At 50.6% G+C, this 23576-nt stretch overlaps 2 protein-coding genes across 30 annotated transcripts in view; both read left to right on the top strand.

The window, feature by feature from the left end:
- Positions 1-5168, top strand: part of MACF1 (microtubule actin crosslinking factor 1) — a 421177-nt gene extending 416009 nt beyond the window's left edge. For 24 of the 29 annotated variants that reach the window (XM_017508009.2, XM_017508022.2, XM_037731187.1 and 21 more), the window contains 2 exons: positions 2830-2959; positions 3704-5168. In XM_017508009.2, the coding sequence (XP_017363498.1) occupies positions 2830-2959; positions 3704-3960 (387 nt within the window). In that variant the 3' untranslated portion in view covers positions 3961-5168. The remainder of the gene's footprint in view (positions 1-2829; positions 2960-3703) is intronic. The other 5 variants (XM_017508023.1, XM_017508024.1, XM_017508016.1 and 2 more) reach the window with 2 other exon arrangements.
- A 4579-nt stretch (positions 5169-9747) lies between these two features.
- LOC108288808 (bone morphogenetic protein 8A) overlaps positions 9748-23576 on the top strand; it is a 32170-nt gene continuing 18341 nt past the window's right edge. Inside the window, exon 1 of the mRNA XM_017507895.2 lies at positions 9748-10438. Within this exon, the coding sequence (XP_017363384.1) occupies positions 10105-10438 (334 nt within the window). The 5' untranslated portion in view covers positions 9748-10104. The remainder of the gene's footprint in view (positions 10439-23576) is intronic.

Below are 23576 nucleotides of genomic sequence, written 5' to 3'. Positions count from 1 at the left end.
CACATTCTAGCTTCTGAATTTCTTGGCCTAGGCACTTGAGTTTTTGTAGCCTTGATTTGAATACACATGCCAGCAATTAAGCATGTTCAAATGTAGCTATTAAAATGCCTGAATGCTTTTGGAAGAGCAGTGTTTTAGAAATGAAAAATGGGCTAGTGGCTTGTCTGATGGCAGTGCAGTTTGCATTCTAGCTCCTACTGGGAAACATTGGGTTCTTGTGCCTCAAAAGACAGTGTTGCCTTCAGCCTTGTAAAGCCTCAGCCAGGGAAACAAGGGAGGCACAAGAAGCCAATGGCTGTGAATGAGCTGCTGCTTTGAGGTTCATCCCACTCCAAGCTAAAACTCCAGTTCAGAAATGTATCTGGTTTAGAACATAATGTGGGGACCTACTGCCACTAAATCCCTAGACTACCTGCTTATCTTGCTTTTCTTCTTTCCTTAATGGCCCCAGTTTCATATAATTCTCAGAAGTTCTGTTTTAAATTTTAGATGTTTAATGATGAAGTACAAGTTCTCATGCAATTCTGATAAATCAGGCTTTTGTTCTGTCCTGAGATTTTATTTTCTGTTTCATTTCATCTTTCCCTACTTATTTGTGTTCTGTAGCCAGGCCATCTCCTGACTTGGAATCCTAGTCTGGGGTCTAGCTGTGGTCTTTCCAGCAGCAGTGCTCAGGAACAATAACTTCTGAAACTGGTGCTCTTCCTCGTCCGTGGGCCAGGAAAGCCTGTGCTTGTCGCTTATGACTTTTCTTTACAAATTTAAGAAATACAGCAAACACAATGAGATGGGTTGCTTTTCTCTTCTATTTGCATAAATGTCTTAAAGGTCCTGGAAAACAATTTACATAATTGATTTCAAAGAAAAATTAGAATGGCATGCCGTAGCATGTGGCATAAATGATTTTGTTGTTTTTTTTGTTTGTTTGTTTGTTTGTTTTCATTTTTTAAAAAGCTAAGTAGAGACAAGTTCAAATAATGGATGTTTAAAACATTTAAGGATCATCCTGGCCAACATGGCAAAACCCCATCTCTACTAAAAATACAAAAATTAGCCAGGTGTAGTGGCAGGCGCCTGTTGTCCCAGCTACTGGGGAGGCTGAGGCAAGAGATCACTTATCCTGGAGGGCAGAGGTTGCAGTGAGCCAAGATCGTGCCACTGCACTCCAGCCTGGGCAACAGAGCAAGACTATCTAAAAAACAAACAAAAACAACAACAAAACCCACACAGATTTAAGGCTGGATATGGTGGCTCACCCCTGTAATCCCAATACTTTGTGAGGCAGAGGGTAGGCAGATCACTTGAGCCCATGAGTTCAAGACCAGCCTAGGCAACATGGAGAAACCCCGTCTCTACAAAAAATACAAAAATAAGCCAGCTACTAGGAAGCCCGAGGTGGAGGATTGCTTGAGTCTGGGAGATCGAGGGTGCAATGAGCCGTGAAGTATGCCACTGCTCTCTAGCCTGGGTGATGGAGTGACACTCTGTATTAAAAAAAAAAAAAAAAAAAAAAAGAACCCATACATTTAAAATACTCTTTTAAGTCCTCCAGTTAAGTCTACTATCTAAAAAAACAACAAAAATCACTCAAATAGGAAACACAGCACCTATTGGTAGCAGTGATAATATTATATAGCTCTTTTCCAATTTGGGAAATGTTTCTATACATCATTTATTCATTCAACAATTTTTTATTGAGTTCCTCTTCTGTACCAATTTTACATGCTGAGAATGTGAGAATGAACAAAACAAAGTCCCTGCTTTTATGGAGTTGATGCTTTAAAGCAGGAGAGACAAGCAACAAACAAGTAATATCATACTTAAGGCAGTGATGAGTACTATGCAGAACACAGGAAGCAGGGGAGAGAATAGAAATGTACAAGCAGTGTTGTGAGTAGTGAGGCAAGACCTCTCTACTAAGGTCATCCTTTGAATAGAGCCCCTACAGGGAATGAGGGGGTGAGCCACACATGGATCTGGGATGGGCCTGGGGAGTGGTGATTGTGCAACAACAGTCCAGGCAAAATGAACAGCAAGGGGACAGGACTTGGGGACCCTCGCTGGGCCATTGGAGGAACAGCAAGGAAGCCAGTGTGGCTGGGATGGACTGATGAGGAGTGTGGTAGAAATGAAATCGGAGAGGCAGGATTTAATCCCTGATTTCCCAAGAGAGAAGCAAAGACACTGGTGTTAATTTACATCAGTCTCAGAACCCAGACTCAAACCCAGATCTCCTAGCTCTTCATGCACAGACTTGTTCCTGATGTCTCAGTCCCACAATCATGTACTTCTCATAGTTTATTTGATCCACAAGTTATTTTATCTGCATTTTACGAGTAAGGATAATGACTATAAGATCTTGACTAAAGTTATAGCACCTACTTAGTGTTAAGAGATTGGAGTAATACTTGAATCTCCATATTAAATAGGTGGGGCTGGGCTAAAACTCATTTAAAAATTTTAACCCCAAAATCTTGATACCCAGGATTATTTGGATTTCTTTTTCCTTTACTGATTCACCATAATTGTTTGTTGTAACTATTATAATCTTACTGAGGATTTTTTTTTTTCATTTCCAGTGGAAATTAGTAGAACAGAAGGTATTTGAAGACATTTTGAAATTTTTAATTGGAACATAAAACTTCTATTTTGGGAATCATCAAAATATATGACCTAGGATACTTTCAAGAGAAATCTTTGTTTTCCTGGACTTTTAATTTGCTTTTCAATTGATCAAATCTAAGGAGGTATAAGGTGACCTTTTAAAGTTGAATTTCTAGCAAAGACTTTACCAAGTAAAATATGACCTTTTTGTTATTTTTTTTTAAGGTTATCCCATCATCAGGTAGCAAGTTAAAACGACCAACACCAACCTTTCATTCTAGTCGGACATCTCTTGCTGGTGATACCAGCAATAGTTCTTCCCCAGCCTCCACAGGTGCCAAAACTAATCGAGCAGGTAAGTACCTGCCCCATGACCTATAAGTCAGGCTGAGAATTTGGAAACAACAGCCTATGTGGAATGTTTCACTGCTCCCAAGGAGCCAGTAATGAGAGTAGCATTTAGTGTGATGCCCAGAAAGACCTGCAGATGCTCAAGTGACATTACAACTAGTTTTAAGCTTTCCTTCTGAGATGAGATGCTTCCACCGCCAAAGCTGGGCCATGCGTTCTCATCAGAAATGATCACATTTAAGAGAATGTGAAAGGAAATATGGGTCTTCCTCAGTGTTGGAACGAGCAGCTTGCTAGTAATGTTCCCAGCACCTCATATTTATTATGGCTGCTGTTGAACCGAGAAAGGCAGGGGAAGATCACATCTGTTCCCCTGCTGCTATTCCTCATGGGAAACTAGGAATCCGGCTTCATTTCCTGGCTGGCAGCTTCCCATCATTTTGCCTCTATCTGTCCTGCCCTGTGTTGAGCTGGTTGAGCAGCCCTGCTTGTTTCCACTTTCGTGGCATGGAAGGTAACAGTGCTGCTGATAGAAGTGCCTTTCTAATCCCCAGGAGGCAGCTTCTCAAGTAGAATCACAAAGCCAGAAAAGGCTTCAGTAACTTCTGTATAGATGAGGAGACTGAGGTGCAAAAAGGCTGTGAGATTCACTTAAGATCACACAGGATCAGAACCCTAGCCTCTGCTCACTTCTTCTTCCACCCCATGCCATCTCTATTAAGTCCGCTGTTTTATTCTTGAATTCCAGACCCTAAAAAGTCAGCCAGTCGCCCTGGGAGTCGGGCTGGGAGTCGAGCTGGGAGTCGAGCCAGCAGCCGGCGAGGAAGTGACGCCTCTGACTTTGACCTCTTAGAGACGCAGTCTGCTTGTTCTGACACTTCAGAAAGCAGCGCTGCAGGGGGCCAAGGCAACTCCAGGAGGGGGCTAAACAAACCTTCCAAAATCCCAACCATGTCTAAGAAGACCACCACTGCCTCCCCTAGGACTCCAGGTCCCAAGCGATAACACTATCCAAGCACCCCCAAGCCACTATCTACTTTGAATCCTGCTCCATACATTGGGTGTATATTTATTCTGAACGGGAGAAGTTATATTGTTAAAAGTGTAAAAGAATAATTGTGTTATGAAGCTGCCTTATTTTTTTTTCTTTTTGTAAGTTACTATTTTCATGTGAATATTTATGTAGATAAAATTTGCCTCCTGGTAACCCTGTAATGGATGGGGCCCAGAAATGAAATATTTGAGAAAAACAAGTGAAAAGGTCAAGATACGAATGTGTATTTAAGGAAAAAAAAAAAAAAGCCTATTAATAGGGTTTTCTGCGCGGTGCAGGGTTGTAAACCTGCTTTATCTTTTAGGATTATTCCTAAATGCATCTTCTTTATAAACTTGACTTGCTATCTCAGCAAGATAAATTATATTAAAAAAAAAAAATCCTGCACTGTTTAAGGAACTCTTTTTTTGTAAATCACAGACACCTCAATTAGCAAAAACTGAAGGGAGGGCACTTACAATTGCTTTTTCCATTGTTTAATGTTGTGTGATTTTTAGCTAAAGAGAGGGAACCTCATCTAAGTAACATTTGCACATAATACAGCAAAAGGAGTTCATTGCAATACTGTCTTTGGATATTGTTTCAGTACTGGGTGTTTAAAGGACAAATAGCTGCTAGAATTCAGGGGTAAATGTAACTTCAGAAAACATCAGAACATTTGGGGTTTTAAACTGATTTGTTGCTCCCTATCCAGCCTAGACACCAGTAACTCTTGTGTTCACCAGGACCCAGACCCTTCGCGAGGGATAGGCTCCTTGGTGGCATTGTGAATTACAGATTTGTTTTATCTACTTTTTTTGCTATTTATTTAAATGGTCGATCAACTTCCCATAGACTGAGGAATGAATTCCACGAGCCTGTTCTGAAAATGCGGACGTAAGACACACACTTGCCCGTCCTTTAATGGAGTTCACCAGCACACTTGTTAACCAGTCCCGTTTGCTTTCGTCTTTTTTTGTGCGTAATAAAGTCAACTGACCAAGTGACCATGAAGAGGGGCTGTCTAGGGCTCCCGTTTTTTTAGCTGCTGTTCTTCAGCTCCGACCACGTTGCTGTGTGATTATCTCAATTGGTTTTAATTGAGGCAGAAACTGAAGCTCTACCAATGAACTGTTTAAAAACAAGACACTTTTGTATTAAAATTGCTTGCAGTAACAAATATTTTGGATTTCCTGATTTTCTTTTCAACCATTACCTTATCTATAAATGTTATCATGGGGTATCCTCATGTTGTCAGGACTTAAATGCATTATGCAAATCAAAATATCTTGATAGACAAATTATAGATTTTCTCTTATTTTATTCTTAATTTTGTTTAATACGGCTGGGCATGATGGCTTATGCCCATAATCTCACCACTATGGGAGGCTGAGGCAGGAGGATCATTTGAGTTCAGGAGATCAGCCTGGGAAACATAGTAAGACCTTGTATCTGCTAAAACTTAAGCATGGTGGCAACATGCCTGTAGTCCCAACTACTAGAAGGGTTAAAGTGGGAGGATCACTTGGGCCTGGGAAGTCGAGGCTGCAGTGAGCCATGATTGCACCACTGCACTCCAGCCTGGGTGACACAGTGAGACCCTGTCTCAAAAAAAACCAGGATATTAACATGAACATGTAGGGCATCTGTCCCACTTACATGATTAAACAAATAACAATTATGTAAAAAGATAGATACTCGAAATCATGGAAATCCTGGGGTCTGAGAGAATGGGACCAATTTTTCACACTATCGCAGCATGCTGAAATTTCTGATTAAATGATAGAATTTCAGAGGTGGAAGCAAAATTGGTTATCAAATCTAGCTCCTTTGTTTTATAGGATGGAGAAACTGGGATGGGAAAGTAGAAAGTGATTTCCCTGAGCTCATGAAATGGATAAATAACAGAAGCAAACTTTGAATCCAATCCTCAACTCCCTATTCAAGTCTGGCACTTCTGTTCCTTCCAGCCTCTAGTCAGCTTTATAACAGAACAGCCAAATGTTAACTTACTAACAACAACAAAAGGGCTAGAGGCTTCAGAGGTAAAGGGGCTGAAACTCATGCCACCTGTGTTCTTGGTCATTAGGCTGCATTCCTTATGTGGGCATGTGGTGAAATCAATGCATGTTTGCCAAAGCTGTTTTAGGCCAAATCTCCAGATTAAAAGGAATTTGGAGCCTAATGGATTCTGAAGGAAGTGCTTACTCTGTTCTTCATGGAACCGAGTAACTTCAAGCTGCCAGGACTTTGTATAGGTTAGTGTTTTCACCTTAATTTGCTTCCCCTTCTAGGCCTCTTAGCAGCAGAAGCATGCGAGACCAGCTTGACCTCCATCTTCCCAGATTCTGGACTATGGTCCAGAATCTTACCAAGTAATTAAGGTTTTCTGGGGTTTTGTGGCAAAGCTCAGCTGGCGATGACACCAACAAAAAGTGCATTTCTTTTTTTTTTTTTTTTTTTTTTTTTTTTTTAAGACAGGATCTCACTCTGTCACCCAGACTGCAGTGCAGTGCAGTGGCACAATCTCAGCTCACTGCAACCTCCGCCTGCCAGGCTCAAGCGATTCTCCTGCCGCAGCCTCCTGAGTAGCTGGGGTTACAGGTGCATGCCACCATGCCTGGCTAAAAATAGTGCATTTCCACAGACAATGTAGGAAATAAAGAGATACTAGGAAAAGGGTTAAAGTATAATTACAGGCCTGGCCCACGCCTATAATCCCAGCACTCTGGGAGGCTGAGGTGGGTGGTTCACCTGAGGTCAAAAGTTTGAGACCAGCCTGGTCAACATAATGAAACCCCGTCTTTACTAAAAATACAAAAATTAGCCAGGCGCGGTGGCGGGTGCCTGTAATCCCAGCTATTTGGGAAGGCTGAGGTAGGAGAATTGCTTGAATCTGGGAGGTGGAGGTTGCAGTGAGCCAAGATTGTGCCATTGCACTCCAGCCTGGGTGAAGAGTGAAATTCTGTTTCAAAAAAAGTATAAATCACAGTCCTGTGATTGAAATGCTAAATGAGGAATGCAAATTTGGTGTCTGCTGGGACCTTGAATGATGCAATAACACTGCTTACCTTAAGGCAGTGATTGTGCTAAGTGCTATATATACACTCTCACTAAATACCCTTAACAGTTCTATGATCATTAGCCCCCTTTTCTTGATGAGACACTGAACCTCAGAGAGGTTAAGATCACAGAGTTGCCAGGTGGCTGGGGAAAGCCCTTGCTCGGACACTGCTTTCTCCTAGAAACCTACCCTACTTCAGTTCCCTTCCAGTCCTAGTGTTCTAGGATTCCATTCACACATCACCTGCCCCTACTTCCCAGCAAATCTGCCCTTCCAGACACTTTGCTAGCTCCTCTGGGAGCACAGCTTTCATGCTGCCTTTGGAAATCACTGTGTTCACCAGCTATCACCCCTGTCGCTTTGGGGGCTGCTCAGGGGCAGGGAGCTTGTCCACTCCATCTCTGGCTCAGGTCACAGCACAAAGCAGCCCACAGTGGTGGTTGCTGAATTGAATCGTGGGCTGAGGCCCCTGGAATGGCTAAAATCTGCAGTTTAGTTGTATAGGAATGTGAAGCCCGTTGTTTAAAGAACACAGCTCTATTTCCGCTCATCCTAAATTGAGAAATCATTTTAGTTATAAGAATCAGCCCAGCACTAGTCAGCTTACAGACTAGCTGGGAGCCCAGCATTGCACAAAAGAAACCCGAGACTTTTACAGCCTGCATCTAGGGCCTCAGGTGATGTGCTGTGGACTCAAAAAGGGCATGCAGAGAGGACAGTGAAGGGGGTGTGGGCAGGAGATTCTGAGACTGACCAAGATGACATGGGGACAAAGCCATGTGGATTCAGCCTCCTAAACAGCTTTCACCTCTGCCCATCCACCCCATCACCATTAGAGGCTAACTGTCATTGTACCAACCCCCACATCTGATTATTGTACCTGACTCCAACTACGGGGCCCTGACTCCAGTCTCCCTCTGATCCATATTCTGCTCTGCTTCCATGCTCTGGTCTTGAGTGATTTCAACGTTTATTCTGAATTATCCTTAGTTCAGTATCCTTATGGGACAGTCCTCAGTCTGAGGAGTAGCCTGGGCCTCAAGGCGGTGGCATCCGCATCTGCAAGGCTGGAGCCGGAGCAGTTGGTGCACAGGGGGCGCTTCCCGGACCGCGCAGAAAATTTACGAGCAGTGTGGAAATTTATCTGTTGGGTAAAAGACAAATTAAGCATGTTTTAAGGTACCAGCAAATAATTGTTCAGATTAAGAATTTGATATAGAAACTTTTTTTGAAGTGATGCCTTCAAAATGTGATTTTGTAGGCGTTATACACTTGCTTGGAGGTTTAATCTTCAATCCACATGGAGGTCACCATAATCCCTGGTGCCCAGGGCCGTTGTCTAGCCCCTGGAAAATGGCCCTTGTCTACCCCTGGAAAAAGGGACCCTTTGCGGTCTCTCCCTTGCCAGTCCCTCCAGCCTCGGCCATTTGCCCCCTGGGCTCTCTACGCTCCACTGAGCAGCCGCCCACCTGCCCCAGTCCAGTTCCACTGCTGTGACCTGGCATAAGTCCCTTAACCGCTATGTGCCTCAGTTTCCTCATTTGTTAACAATGAGGTATACCTAACAATGTGTACCCCCTAACAATGTGTGAGCATTACAGAAATGACACGGGACACGCACTTAGAACATGCCTCGCACGTGGCAAGTGCTGACTGTTAACTGCCATTATTAGGCTCCCCGGCCCGGGGTCTCAGGGCCTTGACACAAGCTCTTCCCTCTGCCTGGAGCACTTTCCTCCACTGACCTTTCCTGGCGCTCCAGGTCAACTCCAGCAGCCTTCCTAGGGCAGACCAGGTGCCTTCCCCTTCTGCAGCGCCTGAACCACACATGAATAAATAAGGCAAGAGCGCGCCCAGGGAAGAGCAGGGTGTGCAGAAAGGGGCTGAGTCAGTCCAGGCGTTTCCGCAAGGATCCTTCTCCTGCCAGGCCTGCACGGGGCCATGGCACTGAGAAGATGTCCACGAGTGGCTCCTAGGTGCTTGGGGAAGGGCCCCAGAGCTCCTAGCCCGGCTGGAGGCAGGAGACCAAGTCTCCTCCGCGAAGCTGCATCAGTACCGGGAGCGCAGGGCGTACAGCGAGGGCTTGCTGGGGCGACCCACCTGGGGGACTGCCCGGTGCAAGAGGGAGCCAGGTGGGGGGCGAGGGAAGGAGCAACGGAGCCCATGCCGGGAAGTAGGCGCCCGTCGCAGCGCACGCAGGGGCCGCGGGGAAGGAGCCAGAAGGCGGCGAGGGGCAGTGGTGGACAGAACCCGGGCCTGCTGCTGCGGGCAGAGGAACGTGCCCCACCCTCGGGACTTGGCTGGTACCTCCTGGCCTCCAGACAGGGCTGCGGACGCGTGTTGGGCCCGGTGGCGACCCCCGCATACCACGGCGGGGCGGCCGGGTGGCACCACTGGGGGGACCCGGACTCGGGTCCTGCTTTCCTGGGACCGCGCTGCAGCCCTAGGATCTCTGCGCTGAGGCCCGCGGCCAGAGGCACGACGGCCCTGATCACGCTGACGTCCTTGCTGCGGACCCCTCGCCCCGGCCGCCCACCTGCCACGCCCAGGTCGCACCTCTTGGTCGCCCCACCTGCGACACCGGCCGCCGCCACTGGCCCCCTCGCGGGCGTGGCCTCCGCCCCTGGCCCCGCCCCCGCGCCCCCATTGGTCGGACGGGGGGGAGCGGGCGGCACCGACGGCAGGGGCAGGGGCAGGGACTCGCGGGAATCTCACCACCCGGGTCGCTGCCGGAGCTCGCCCGTCGCCCCTGCGCTGCGCGGACCGCGGCCACAGCCAGACAGGCGGGCACGGCGGCGACAGACGGATTGGCGGACAGTCCCAGCCCGCGGAGTAGCCCCGACCTCGAGGCGCTGGCGTCCGAGTCCGCTCGTCTGGGAGCCTGGGCAGGTGCCGCGCGGGAGGCGCTCCGGGGACCGCGCTGAGGCCGCGGACGCCGCCCGCCCGGTCCCGCTGCTCGCTGAGCCCAGCACCCCGCTCGCCGTCGGGGCGTCCCCGGGCCCAGGGGCGGCCGCGGAGCCGATGCGCGCCCGCTGAGCACCCCCGGCCCACCATGGCCGCGCGCCCCGGCCCGCTCTGGCTCCTGGGCCTGGCGCTGTGCGCGCTGGGCGGGGGCGGCCCCGGCCCGCGACCCCCGCCCGGCTGTCATCAGCGGCGTCTGGGCGCCCGCGAGCGCCGGGACGTTCAGCGCGAGATCCTGGCTGTGCTCGGGCTGCCTGGGCGGCCCCGGCCCCGCGAGCCACCCGCCGCCTCCCGGCTGCCCGCGTCCGCGCCGCTCTTCATGCTGGACCTGTACCACGCCATGGCCAGCGACGACGACGAGGACGGCGCGCCCCCGGAGCGGCGCCTGGGCCGTGCCGACCTGATCATGAGCTTCGTCAACATGGGTGAGTGCGGCCGCCGGCGCTCCGCGGGGACCCTCGGAGTGAGCTGGCTGCTGGGGAGAGTGCGTGCCTCCGCAGGCGGTGCCGGGCCCTGGCCGAACCGGGAGTCACAGGCGGTGGACGCGACCCCCAGGGGAGTGCGAACGCCTTGGCCAGGGAAGGTCTAAGAGTCCTAGGCACCCTGGGCTGCGAGGTGGTCAGGAGCAGAGTGGGGGGAACTGTGGACTCCCAGGGGAGCCGTTCACCCTGCCTTCACCTGCCCCAAACGCACCCAGGTGAAGGCAGTAAGAATCAGGTGATGGTCTTGCCCACCTGGGCAGCCCCAGGAAGACAGCCTGGTCCTGGGGAGACAGGTGAGTAAACAAGGCCAGGATGCTGTCACTGTGATAAGGGCAGTACTGAGGAGAGGGCCAAAGTTCAGCGTGGAAACCTGTGGTCACATCATCAGAGTGACCAGAGCTGACACGGTGCCCTGAGTCCACAGCAGGTTCTTCCCTGTTTGGAGCCTGGGTGGGGTGCGGCTGTCAGGGGAGCGGCTGGGGAAGGAGCAGACCCAGGTCGGTGGGGCAGGGACTGTGGCCTTGTCACCCTGGGTCCAGCCCCTGGGATATGGCCTGGCGTGGGGTGAGTGTCTGGGCCTGTGGAATGGCCCAGTGGGCAGCTGGACCCACTTTGTTCTCCCAGGCAAAGCCCGGCTTTTCCTGTCTGCCAACATCTTTTATCAAACCCGGGAGCTATTTACTCCTTAGGAGCTCAGAGATTTTTTTTGCAGTGCTAAACTCTTTGGTCTGTGGTCGTATAGTGACTGTTGGTCAGGTCCCCCATCTGCTTTGCCTCCTCTCTGTGGCAAGTGACAAGCCGGGGTCTGGAGAGCCAAGGACAACAGTTCAGCCTGAGGTGGGGGAGCTGTGGGGCTGAGAGCAGGAAGAGGGTCCCTGCCCGGGTCTCCAGCCTCCCTCCACCGACAGCATCTTTCATTCTCCATCCTCACAGCAACCCTGGTAACAGCCACGGTCTGCATCCCCATCTCCCAGATAAGGACAGTGAGGCTCAGAGAGGCAGCGCCATGCCTAGGATAGCACAGCCTCTATGCGGCTGAGCCAGGACGGACCCAGGAAGCCTGACTGTCCATCCAGTGCTCAAGGAGATGACACTTCTGTTGTCAGGTCAGGTTTTCAGGGTGCAGAGAGCTTTCTGAGGAGTCTGGGCCGAAGAACCCAGGGCACTGAGCAGCAGCAGGTTTTGTGGGGGCCCTCAGCCATTTGCTTCCTACACTAGGGCAGAAGAAGGCATGGCCGAGCCTCTGTTCCCCGCCACCCAGAGCTGGTGGTGGGCTGAGGTGGGGGGCAAGCAGCAGGAGGCAGCCATTCACCATCACTGAGCGCCAGTGCCAGGCACAGGACTCTGGCCCGTGGGATCTGGATGCCACCTTCCTAGTTAGAGGACAGGGTGGGGATGTGGGACAGAGGAGACCATCTGTGAAACTGGGGCTGGGGCTGTGTCATCAGGACAGGCTGGCCCCGGGCGCAGGACCAAGAAGACTTATGGATGGAGTCGCCCAAGAATGTCCCCTCGGGAGCCACCCATCAGAATGAGTCACCACCCAGCTCACATCCTACCTCCCCTGGCATCCCCTGAGTCAAGGCATGCACAGCCTGGTGGGGGCTGTGGATATGAATTGGGCAGTGGCTACCCCTGCTGTGTGACCTTAGGGAAGTTCCTCACCCTCTCTGAGCCTTGGTTGCTCCTTGGAAAATGAGGTGCCTGGTGATCTGTCCTCAAGGTTGTTGTATGATTGGTTGATAGAGGGGAGGAGCAGAACGCCTGTTCCTTTCCCCTCCGATGGTGAAACTGGAGCTGGCCTCTGTTGGCCCCAGACCCTCCCAGCTATGGCCTGGTACGGAGGTGACAGGAGCATCTCCATATGTCTTGTACACATGTGAAACCTAGAAACAGATTCTAAAAGCCAAACAAAAGGTGTTTGTACCTGTTTTTGGAATGAAAAGTAGCACGTGAACTTTCAGAGCCTTACAATTCCTCATTTCATTCATGTGAGACTGTTTTGCCAGCCCATGGGCTCAGGGAGGTTAAATGGCCAGCCCAGGGCCACACAGCACATCTGGGGTGAATCCACAGCTGTGGATTCCAAAGCCCAGCTTCTTCCCACATCAGCTCTGCATGTTTCATTAAGACCCGAGGCCTCCAGCACTGCGGGATTAACAGGCAGGTCGTTGTTAGTGGAAGCCCAGGCTGTGGGTGGGCACAGCCAGCTGTCAGAAGGGCCTTCTTTATTCTGATGTGCTAATTGCACTAGTGGAATTCTCTCAGAGTAGCTTTAACTGGCAACTACTGAGGCTGTGGCAGGGTGGGGTAGCCACATACCAGGATGCTCTCCGTGTTTGGAGGCCCCTGAAGGTCAGTGGCCCCAGAGGCCACCACGGGATCTAATAACAGGGTCACTGGGGTGTCACTGCCCACACCCACGCTCCCACACCTGCTCCCTCCTGCTCCACCTCTCCTATCAGCCTCATCTGGCTCCCGAAAAGCCAGGCCTGGTACCCTAGGCCCCAACTGTTGATGGCAGCCCGTGGGACCCAGAGGGTGGGGCTGTCACAGACCCCCTCCGTGGCTCAGACCTCTGTGCAGAGCCCTGCTTTAGGAAGTCAAGCCTGCGTCCTGATGTTCAGAGCCTGCGTTGGGAGGCCAGGGCTGGGGCAGAGCTGGGGCCCTGCCTGGCCTGTCGTCCATATCAGCCTGTAGACCTGGGCTTTCTTGGGCAGGACAGTGATGGAACAGGTGGATTCTGTCCCTGGTCTCTCTGTGCTCAGGGAGGAGAGAGCCCTGATCTGGGAGGCAGGACCCAGGTTCTTGTGCTGCCTGCGCCCGCCATGAACTCCTGCATGTCCCGGGCCGCGGCCCTTCCCTTCCCTAGGCCTCTGCTTTCTCGTCCATTCTACAGTGATGGCATCAGAAAGGCAAGGTGCCTCCCGTCCCTGACCCTGTGGCTCTGTGGCAGAGGCGTCTTCTCACAACACCACCCATGCCCTGGCCCCAGTGCCTCAGGCCGGCCTGGTCCCTCCTGAGGGAGGAAGGATGGCAGGAAGGACCACCTCTGCGCATTCCTCCCAAATCCTCCTCCACCCACGTCAGCAGAGAGGCAGGTGCCCATGTTCCAGATTGAGAAACTGAGGCATAAGCAGGACTAGCAGGGAGAAGTCCAGCCAGGACCAGAATGCAGGCATCTTCTCTTTCATCCTGATCCCTTCCTGCACCAGACAGATTTGTTCCCATGGTCTCTGGTGGCCGTGGACAGGAATGTTGATGAACTGAGCCTTCTGGGTTTGGGAGAAGCAGGACTGAGTGGGAGTTCAGGACCTGGCCCGGGTCCTGCTCTGCCCTTGCCAGCCATGTGACCTGGAAGGATGGCACCGTCTCCATGGGCCCCAGGGCCACGTCCTTTGCTTCTTTACTAGGGACTTCTCTCATTTTCCCATCCATTCATTCATTCATTCACCAAATAGCTGTGTAGCACCTACCATGGGCCAGGCACAGTTGTAGTCACTGGAGATATAGCTATGAAGAAAGTAAAGTACCTGCCCTCAGGGAGATGACTTTCTAATTTGAGAGAAACATAATACATGCTTGAGCTCTAAAGGTACTTGTTGGGTGTGCTAGATAGTGACGCCCCATCTGGAAACAGGAGGGGCTGAACAGTAGCACTTCAGCCTGTTGCCCAGGCTGGGATGCAACGGCACGATCTCGGCTCACTGCAACCTCTACCTCCCAGGTTCAAGCGATTCCCCTGCCTCAGCCTCCTGAGTAGCTGAGATTACAGGCGCGCGCCACCACGCCCAGCTAACTTCTGTATTTTTAGTAGAGATGGGATTTTGCCCTGTTGGTCAGGCTGGTCTCAAATCCCTGACCTCATGATCCGCCTGCCTCGGCTTCCCAAAGTGCTGGGATTAGAGGCATGAGCCACCGTGCCAGCCCATAGTCCATCCATTCTTACGGACATTTGGGTTGTTCTGAATACTGTTATACACGTTCCTCAGTGGATATATTAAAGCAGGACTTTAGTCTTACGTGTGTTGTTTGGGAGCTGTGCGACGCTGAGCAGCTTACTGGAAGTCCCTGAAGCTCAGTTTCCACATATTCAAGACAATGTAAGTGAGCCGGCCTGCCAGGGTTGTGTGCAGTGTGGCCAGCTGGAGGCTGACACACAGTAGGAACTTCACAGATGGGGCTGATCGATTGTGCCCCATTTCTGCACCATTGCTCACTTGGAAGCCCCTTCATAGAATGCACTTACCTCCATTTTTGTTAGATGAAAACTCCACCTAACTTTTAAATGAAGGTGGGTCAGGGTTTCCATAAATCTCTCAGCTCCTACCCCACAATCCCATACAGACAGGCTCTTTCCAGACAGAAGTCCCACCTGCATTGCATGCACTTCTCTTAGGATTCCAGTCGCTTTCTGCCTGTGAGATCCAGGGGCACACCTAGCCTTTCTTTCTCCTACTCCTCAGCAACCCCGGAACAATCTGAGAACGGAGACCAAGTCTGACTCTTCCCCGAACCCCCCATGGTGCATACAGCCCCTGTGTGGCAGGAAGTTGAGGGAAAGAGGAGCCCAGCCGGAGGCAGGGAGCACGGAGAGCTGGGAGGAGCCTGGGCCTGGGCAGGTGGGACAGAGCGGAGCCGCCCTCCCTGTCTGTGTGGGGCCGACAATGGGTGCCGCAGCTCCCTGGGCCCTCCCCTGGGACCCCAAGTCCCCGCTGGGCCCTGCCTGGAGGGAGGGGGCTTCACAGGTATTCTCAGGTGTCTGTTGACAGGAGGGCCTTATTGGCGGGTGACCCCCATCCCGGTATTTCCCATTAATTCTGGGGCCGCTCGTTTCACATTGGCCCCAAGTGTGAACATCCACATCACAGGCCTCCAGTCTGACACGTGACCCTGGAAACCCTCTGCCCCTCCTCTGCCTCAGTTTCCCCACCTCTGCAAGGTTGCCTGAAGGCCTTTCCAGCTCTGACCAAAGAATGTGCCCACCCCCTGCCTGCTGATGGGGGCTCCTGCAGGGTGAGGCACAGGGTGGGGAGGTTCACCCAGCCCCCCTCCTCCCAGGGCCTCTTCCCCACAGGCAAGAGAGGATGTGTCACCATCTTTCTGGAAAATTCCCACAGTTCAGTTCTTTCCTGGGATTTAACTGGAGGAATTGCATCTTTCTTGCTCACATCTCCTGGGATCTATTCTTGGCCTTGGCAGGCTTGATGTGGTGGCGTGTGTGGGTGTTCCCTTTTAATTTGGGGTCCAGAGCCGTCTGAGGCCGGACCGGTAATTATGAGAGCAGCGCCATATATGGAAACAGCCCTTGAAACAAGCCAGTGATGAGACCCGGCTGGAAATACCTCCACATGGAGCCCTGGGCCGCCTCGAGGCGGTGCTGAGATTTCTGGGTGGGAGAAGCCTCTTCAGGACGCAGAACCGACAGGTCATGGGTCCTGGCCTCCCTTGGCCTGCAGAGGCTGTGGGGTCTGGGCCTTGTTTCGGGTCTGAAATGGGGTCTCCCTTCCTGCCTTTGCTGCCTGTGGGACCAGTCAGGCAGGCCCGGCCCATGCACCCCGAGCTCTGGGGGAGCCACCATCCACCCGCAGGGGCCAGGCTGGGAGAGAAGGCAGGTCCACAGCAGTGGGAATGTCGGTGGCTTCTGATGGACTCACACGGGGACATGGCAGCCACACCCAGACTGGCAGCGATACCCAGCCCAAAAGGCTGTGAGTGCCAAACACGGAGCAGCTGTCCTGGGGACAAGCGGCCTACAGGAAGAAAGGCTGGGACAGCCCCACTCTGGGGCCCTGGAACACGGCGGCCAATGAGCCACATGGGAGCCTCTGATGTTCACACGTGGCTCGGTCCCGGCCCTCCAAGGGCTCGCCATCCAGAGGAACAGTTGGATCAGAGACAGCAAGGCCTGGCATGGGGGCTGGGAGAGGCCAAAAGCTTGACCTGCGTGGGGTCTGAGGACTGGGAGGCTTCTCAGCTGAACAGAGAGGGGCAGGCTGCCCGGGGAGAGCAGCTTCCAGGAGGGAGTCTGGGGGAGGCGTCTGCAGCCAGAAGGCACAAGACACTCAAGGGACAGATGGCAGGGCTAGCACAGGGAGGGCCTGGGACACTCTTCCTGTGGGCCCTTCGGGGCCAGGGAGGGTCTGAGGGGAGGCAGGACGGGTCACAGGCCACAAGATTCTGTTCTGAGCTGAAGGAAGAGGGTGTCTTTTGAAGTCTCACTTTTTGGTCAGAAATAAGACAGATTTAGGTTGTCTGGATGAGACTAAATTGCCCAGGGCACAAAAATAGCTAGGGCCCTTGTTGGTGTCGGGCTGAAGGTCTCAGGGTTTGGCATCTGGAGGCTGGTGGCCAAGCCTGGTGAAGGCCACCTCCTGCCCACAGTGGCCTTGAGGAGGAGGCTGAGGGCTCTGTGATTGTTTGTTTTTCCAGAGCCACAGGGAGGTGGTTCAGAAAGTAGCCTTTTCTGCTTTGCATGTGCAGCTCTGTGGAAGGTGGCGTTGTCTGTCCTGGACTCTGAGCCAAGCCCCCCAGCTGGTATGTCTCAATGGAACCGGCTGTCACCAGTCCCTGCTGGCTGCAGAAAGCTCTACAGGTGTTCTGTGGCCCAAGTGACTTCTCACCTCCCAAGCTCATGCACTGTCACCATATTGGTTGACAGCAATAGACATTTTGAAGTTCTTCCCAAGTCACAGGGCTTCTTTGAATCACCGTGCTGAGTTCTTGGAGGCTGAGAAACAGGAGTTCTTGGAGATGAACTTGCCTTGCCTGTCACCCCAACCTCCTCTCGTATACCTCGGCCCCTGACCACTAGATTCCAGCCACACTAGCCTCCTTGATGTCTCTCGAACATGCAGGGCCTTTGTGTCCGCTGTTCCCTCTGCCTAGGAGGCTGTCCTCCATCTCCTCACTCACACAACTGGCTTCTTCTACAGTCAAAAGTATTTTTACCCCTTACTTTCTAGGTGGTTTTTGGTTTTTTTTTTTTGAGACAGAGTCTCATTCTGTCGTCCAGACTGGAGTGCAGTGTCGCAATCTTGGCTCATTGCAAACTGCCTCTCAAGTTCAATCTATTCCCCTGCCTCAGCCTCCCAAGTAGGTGGGATTACAGGCACCCGCATCATCACGCCCAGCTGATTTTTGTATTCTTTTACTAGAGATAGGTTTTCACCACGTGGGCCAAGTTGGTCTTGAACTCCTGACCTCAGGTGATCCACCCACCTCGGCCTCCCAAAGTGCTGGAATTACAGGCGTGGCTACTATGCCTGGCCACTTTCCAGGTTTTAAACTAATGAATGGATCCCTAGCATTTTTGAAAGGCAGTTTTTCTCCACTACTAACAATCTTGCCTCCCAGGCAACATTTGGCAATATCTAGAGACATTTTTAGTTGTTGCAAGTGGGGAGCGGAAGGGAGTGCCGCTGTCAACTAAGGGGCGGAGGCCAGTGATGCCGCTAAACCTCCTGGCCAAAAGTGTCACTGGCGCCACAGTTAAGAAACCTGTTCACGGTGACCAGTGTTTGATGGCGATGATGATCATGGCCTCACCCTTTATTAGATATAATGTCATCTTATTCTGTCTTGTGTTGCTGTAACAGACTCCCTAATGCTGAGTAATTTACAAAGAAAAGAGGTTTATTTTATTTTAATTTATTTATTTATTTATTTTGAGACGGAGTTTCACTCTTGTTACCCAGGCTGGAGTGCAATGGCGCGATCTCGGCTCACCGCAACCTCCGCCTCCTGGGTTCAGGCAATTCTCCTGCCTCAGCCTCCTGAGTAGCTGGGATTACAGGCACGCGCCACCATGCCCAGCTAATTTTTTGTAGTTTTAGTAGAGACGGGGTTTCATCGTGTTGACCAGGATGGTCTCGATCTCTTGACCTCGTGATCCACCCTCCTCGGCCTCCCAAAGTGCTGGGATTACAGGTGTGAGCCACCGCGCCCGGCTATTTTATTTTGTTTTATTTTATTTTGAGAGAGAGTTTGCAGCTTTCTGGCTGGAGAGCAATGGCATGATCTTGGCTCACTGCCACCTCTGCCTCCTAGGTTCAAGCAATTTTCCTGCCTCAGCCTCCCAAGTAGCTGGGATTACAGGTGCCTGCCGCCACACCCAACTAGTTTTTTGTATTTTTAGTAGAGACGGGGGTTTCACCATGTTGGCCAGGCTGGTCTTGAACTCCTGGCCTCAGGTGATCCACCCGCCTCAGCCTCCCAAAGTGCTGGGATTACAAGCGTGAACCATTGCACCTGGCCAAAAAGAGGTTTATTGGGCTTACAATTCTAGTGGCTGAAAGACTCAAGGCTGGGCAGCTGCATCTGGTGAGAGCCTCAGGCTGCTTCAATTCATGGCAGAAAGTGGAAGGACGATGGGTGTGTGAAAAGACCACATGTGCTGAGAGGAAGCAAGAGAGCAAGCCAGACTTTTTAACAGCCTCCCCTGCCTAGAAAACGCATCCATTTCTCTGAGAGGCAGAACCCACTCACCAGCCCCCTCCACCATGGCTTAGTCCATTTGTGAGGGACTCACCCCCATGACCCAAACACCTCCCACTAGGCCCCACCTCCCATCACAGCCACATTGGGGATCAAATTTCAGCACGAGTTTAGCCGGAGATAAACCACATCCAAACTGTAGCAAGGGCTGTGTTATCTGTACTGTTTACCTTGCTTTTTTCTTACTTTTTTCTTGAGGCGGAGTCTCACCCTGGAGCGCCATGGCTCCACAGTCACGGCTCACTGCAGTCTCCATCTCCCAGGCTCAAGCCGTCCTCCTGCCTCAGCGTCCTGAATAGGCTACAAGCAAAGGGCTGTCGTGCCTGGCTAATTTTATCTGTTTGTTTGTTTTGTTTTGAGACAGGGTCTCACTCTGCCTCAAAACAGTTAGTGCAGTGATGTGATCTCAGCTCACTGCAACCTCTGATGCCTGGCTAATTCAAAAATATTAGCTATTTTTTTTAATTTGCTAATTTTAAATTAGCCAAAATCTAAATTTTAAAAAAATTAGCTAATTTAAAAAAATGATGTTGCCCAGGCTGATCTTGAACTTCTGTCCTCAAGAGATCCTCCTGCCTTGGCCTCCCAAAGTGATGGGGTTACAGGCGTGAGTCACCATGGCCAGCTGGGACATTTTCTTAGAAGTACAGTTTCTGAGTCACAGCATGTGTCGTTTTGCTAGACTATTGTCAGATTTCCCACCCTAGGGATTGTGCCATTTTGCATTCTTGCCATCGATGCACGGAAGTGTTCAGGTCTGGTCTTAGGGTATCTTACTCACAAGGCCTTCTCAAGTATCACACCTAAAGAAACACCACACTGGACTGGAATTGGAGGTGTCAGTATGACCTCAGATATTTCAAATCTATACATATATATATATATATATATATATATCTTTAGATAAACAGATACATATAGATGTGTGTTTTTGCACACATTAGTGTACACACGTATATTTCCTAGCTCTGTTCACTGAGAGAGCCTAAAGTACTGACACTCCAGGACAGTGAGCAGCCCAGTGCCCAAGTCTTTCTAACTATTTCTCCCAAAAAAAAGAAAAAGAAAAAGAACAGAACTCCTTGCAGAAATGGCTGATTCCAGGGGTAGGGATGGGAATTCCCACGATGCACCTTGAGCGTCTTGCAGTGCCAGTGAGAAGTGCTCAGAAAAGGATGGTGGAGTGGCCAGAAGGACACAGGAACCAACCTGAAGGAGCTGCCAGTGGCCAAAACTGGACCAATTTTGAGCAATGAAATAAATAACAATAGTATTGGATATAGCCCATAGAATAAAATAAACACGCTTTAATCCATAATGATATAAAGAAATAATTAGGCCAGGCACAGTGGCTCACGCCTGTAATCCCAGCACTTTGGGAGGTCAAGGTGGGCAGATCACCTGAGGTCAGGAGTTTGAGACCAGCCTGACCAATATCGTGAAACTTTGTCTCTTCTGGAAAAAAAAAAAATGCAAAATTAGACAGGCATAGTGGCGGACATCTGTCGTCCCAACTACTCAGGAGGCTGAGGCAGGGGAATCACTTGAATCCAGAAAGCAGAGGTTGCAGTGAGCCAAGATAGTGCCATTGCACTCCAGCCTGGGAGACAGAGCAAGACTCTGTCTTAAAATAAATATTTAAATAAATAAATAAATGCAGAAGAAAGGACAGATCTTCCATTCAAACGAATTCCAATTAATTTGGCCAGGCACAGTGGCTCACACCTATAATCCCAGCACTTTGGGAGGCTAAGGCGGGCAGATCATGAGGTCAGGAGTTCAAGACCAGCCTGGCCAACATAGTGAAACCCCGTCTCCACTAAAAGAAAAATTAGCTAGGCATGGTGGTACATGCCTGTAGTCCCAGCTACTCAGGAGGCAGAGGCAGGAGAGAACCCGGGAGGTGGAGGTTTCAGTGAGCCAAGATCGTGGTACTACACTCCACCTTGGGCAACAGAGTGAGACTCCATCTCAAAAAAAAAAAAAAAAATACAATTAAAAAATGTAGAAGGAAAGAAGGAAATAGAAAATCACGACTCCAGCCTGGACAAGATGGCAAGACTTCATCTCTAAGAAAAATACAAAAGAATTAGCTAGGTGTGATGGTGCGTGGCTGTAGTCCCAGCTACTCGACAGGCTAAGGCAGAGGATCCCTTGAGCCCTGAGCGGTTGAGGCTGCAGTGAGCCATGATTGTGTCACTGTGCTGCAGCCTGGGTGACCAAGTGAGACCCTGTCTCAATGAACAAAACAGAAGAAGTATTTTCCTTATGATATTTATTATTTACAAAATGAAAAATCGTGACATTACAGTGGAGAAACCTGGCAGACGCCACCCTAACCAGGGAATGAAAGTTCACGCCACTGGTAATGAGAAAGATTGCTGTCAGATTGTCCCGTTCGGTGCTCTGAGAAGGGCATATCACTTCTGTGGTATTCTCCAAAATCCGTGACTTTAACCTGAGCATGAGAAAACAGGAGACAAACCCAAATTGAGGGGCACGCTACAAAATAACTGACCAACACTCTTCCAATGTATCAAGGCCGGGCGTGCTGACTCAGGCCTGTAATCCCAGCCCTCTGAGAGGCCAAGGCAAGAGGACTGCTTGAGCCCAGGAGTTCAAGATCAGCCTGGGCAGCATAGTGAGTCCTTGTCTTGCTAAACAATTTTTAAAAAATTAGCTGGGCATGGTGGTGTGTACCTGCGGTCCTTGTTACTCCAGAGGCTGAATCGGGAGGCTCACTTGAGCCCAGGTGGTTGAGGCTGCAGTGAGCTGTAACTGCACCATGTGCCACTGCACTCCAACCTGGACTACAGAGCGAGACCCTGTCTCAAAAAAAAAAAAAAAAAAAAGTGTCAAGGTTGAAAGGGAAGAAAAGACTGAGCAGTTGTCACATCAGAGGTACCCAAGGGAAAATGACACTAAAGGTATGAATAACATGGGATCCCAGATTGAATCCTTGACAGAAAAATGCTATTAGTAGGACAGTTGGTAAAATTAGAGAAAAGTCTGGATTTAGTTAATGGTTTTGCATCAATATCAATTTCCTGGTTTTCTTATACTACAGATTGGTTACGTTAGATGCTATCATTAGGGGAAGCTATCAGGGAAAGAATGTATGGGAAGTCTCTGTACTATTCATGCTCCCTTTAGATCTAAATCATCTAAAAGTATTTCAAAATCAAGTTAAAAACATAAATAAAGCAGCCCCACACTCCCTGCTTCCTTCCCAGTCCCACCGTCTCTGTGTGCTTCATAGCACTCAGCACATACGCTGATCTTGGTTGGTTGGTTGTTATCTGACTTCCCTGCAAGGCTGTAAACCCCATGGGGGCAGGGGCTGCCCCATCTTACTTACTGCAGTGTCTCCAGCACCTCAGTAATGGCTTGCACACAATTAGTGCTGCTTTAAAATGTGCTGAATAACGAATTAATTCATATTCCTGGCTGTGACCAGGAAAAATGAATGAGGAAGTCAGTGTTCTTATAAAGCCTTCAGACCGTGAGAAGGCAACAGTCAGGGACCTCCTCCTTCATGCCCCAAAGTGAAATTATGGAACCCTCAAAAATAGGATCTCTGTCACAGATTTTACAGATGGGGGAAATAAATTTACTGCCCAGAAACCTCACTCTACACATCAGTGGTTCCTCCCAGGGCCACCATGGAGAGGGGATTCCTGGCAGGATGTATCTCAGATGTTTGGGATCAGGACATTAGCCAGAGAGTATCCCCCACATCGACCCCACCAGCCTATCAGAATCCGACAGGGAGCCCTGGGATGAACTTCCCAACCCTAGAACTGGCAGCAGAATTTTACTGGGAAAATCCAAGAAATCACGTTGTGCAGACCTTGGCCTTTCCCATGAATTCCCTCCCTGGACCCTCAAATACCAGCAGCTGGTGGGAAGCAGCAACAGTCATTTTGCGCTGTGTGTTCAGTACCTGTCTAGAGGCCTCCCGCGTTTTTGGCTGGTTTCAGCATGGTTTTTATGCTCATTTCCGACAGAGGTGGTTCACTGTAGTGGAAGGCACCTAGCCAGGAGTCAGGGTTCCATTTCCACATGTGGGAACGTGGGAGGAGATTGTATTTGGTGCTTTCTGTCTGAGCCAGAACTGGCGGACGGTCCCAGTGGCATTGCTGAGGTGCTGCCGCTCAGCCGGGCAACTTTGGGAGATTCCGACCTCGGTTCTATGGGAAGGTGGGGGCTGGGGCTGCACGGACAAGGAAATGCTCCGGAATGGTGTGGGAGAAGCATTTGCTGGACGGTAACCAAGCACTGGCTACAGTCAACAAACCTGGCTCTTCACAGTTTTCATTTGACCCTGTTTCAAAGTGCTGTTTTGCAGGCGTGGACACCAAGCCCAGGTTTAAGTACCTTGACAAAGGTGAGGCAGGTGAAAGGAGAAAGATAACTGATAGATTTCCATGGTATATTTTCTCTCATTCCACACTTTTTTTTTTTTTTTTTTTTAGACAGCATCTTGCCCTGTCGCCAGGTGCCAGGCTGGAGTGCAGGGGCACAATCTCGGCTCACTGCAATCTCCGCCTCCTGGGTTCAAGCAATTCTCCTGCCTCAGCCTCCC

Source organism: Cebus imitator, unplaced genomic scaffold (assembly GCF_001604975.1).
Source record: "Cebus imitator isolate Cc_AM_T3 unplaced genomic scaffold, Cebus_imitator-1.0 Scaffold385, whole genome shotgun sequence".
Taxonomy (NCBI): domain Eukaryota; kingdom Metazoa; phylum Chordata; class Mammalia; order Primates; family Cebidae; genus Cebus; species Cebus imitator.
This window is presented reverse-complemented; position numbering and strand designations above follow the sequence as displayed.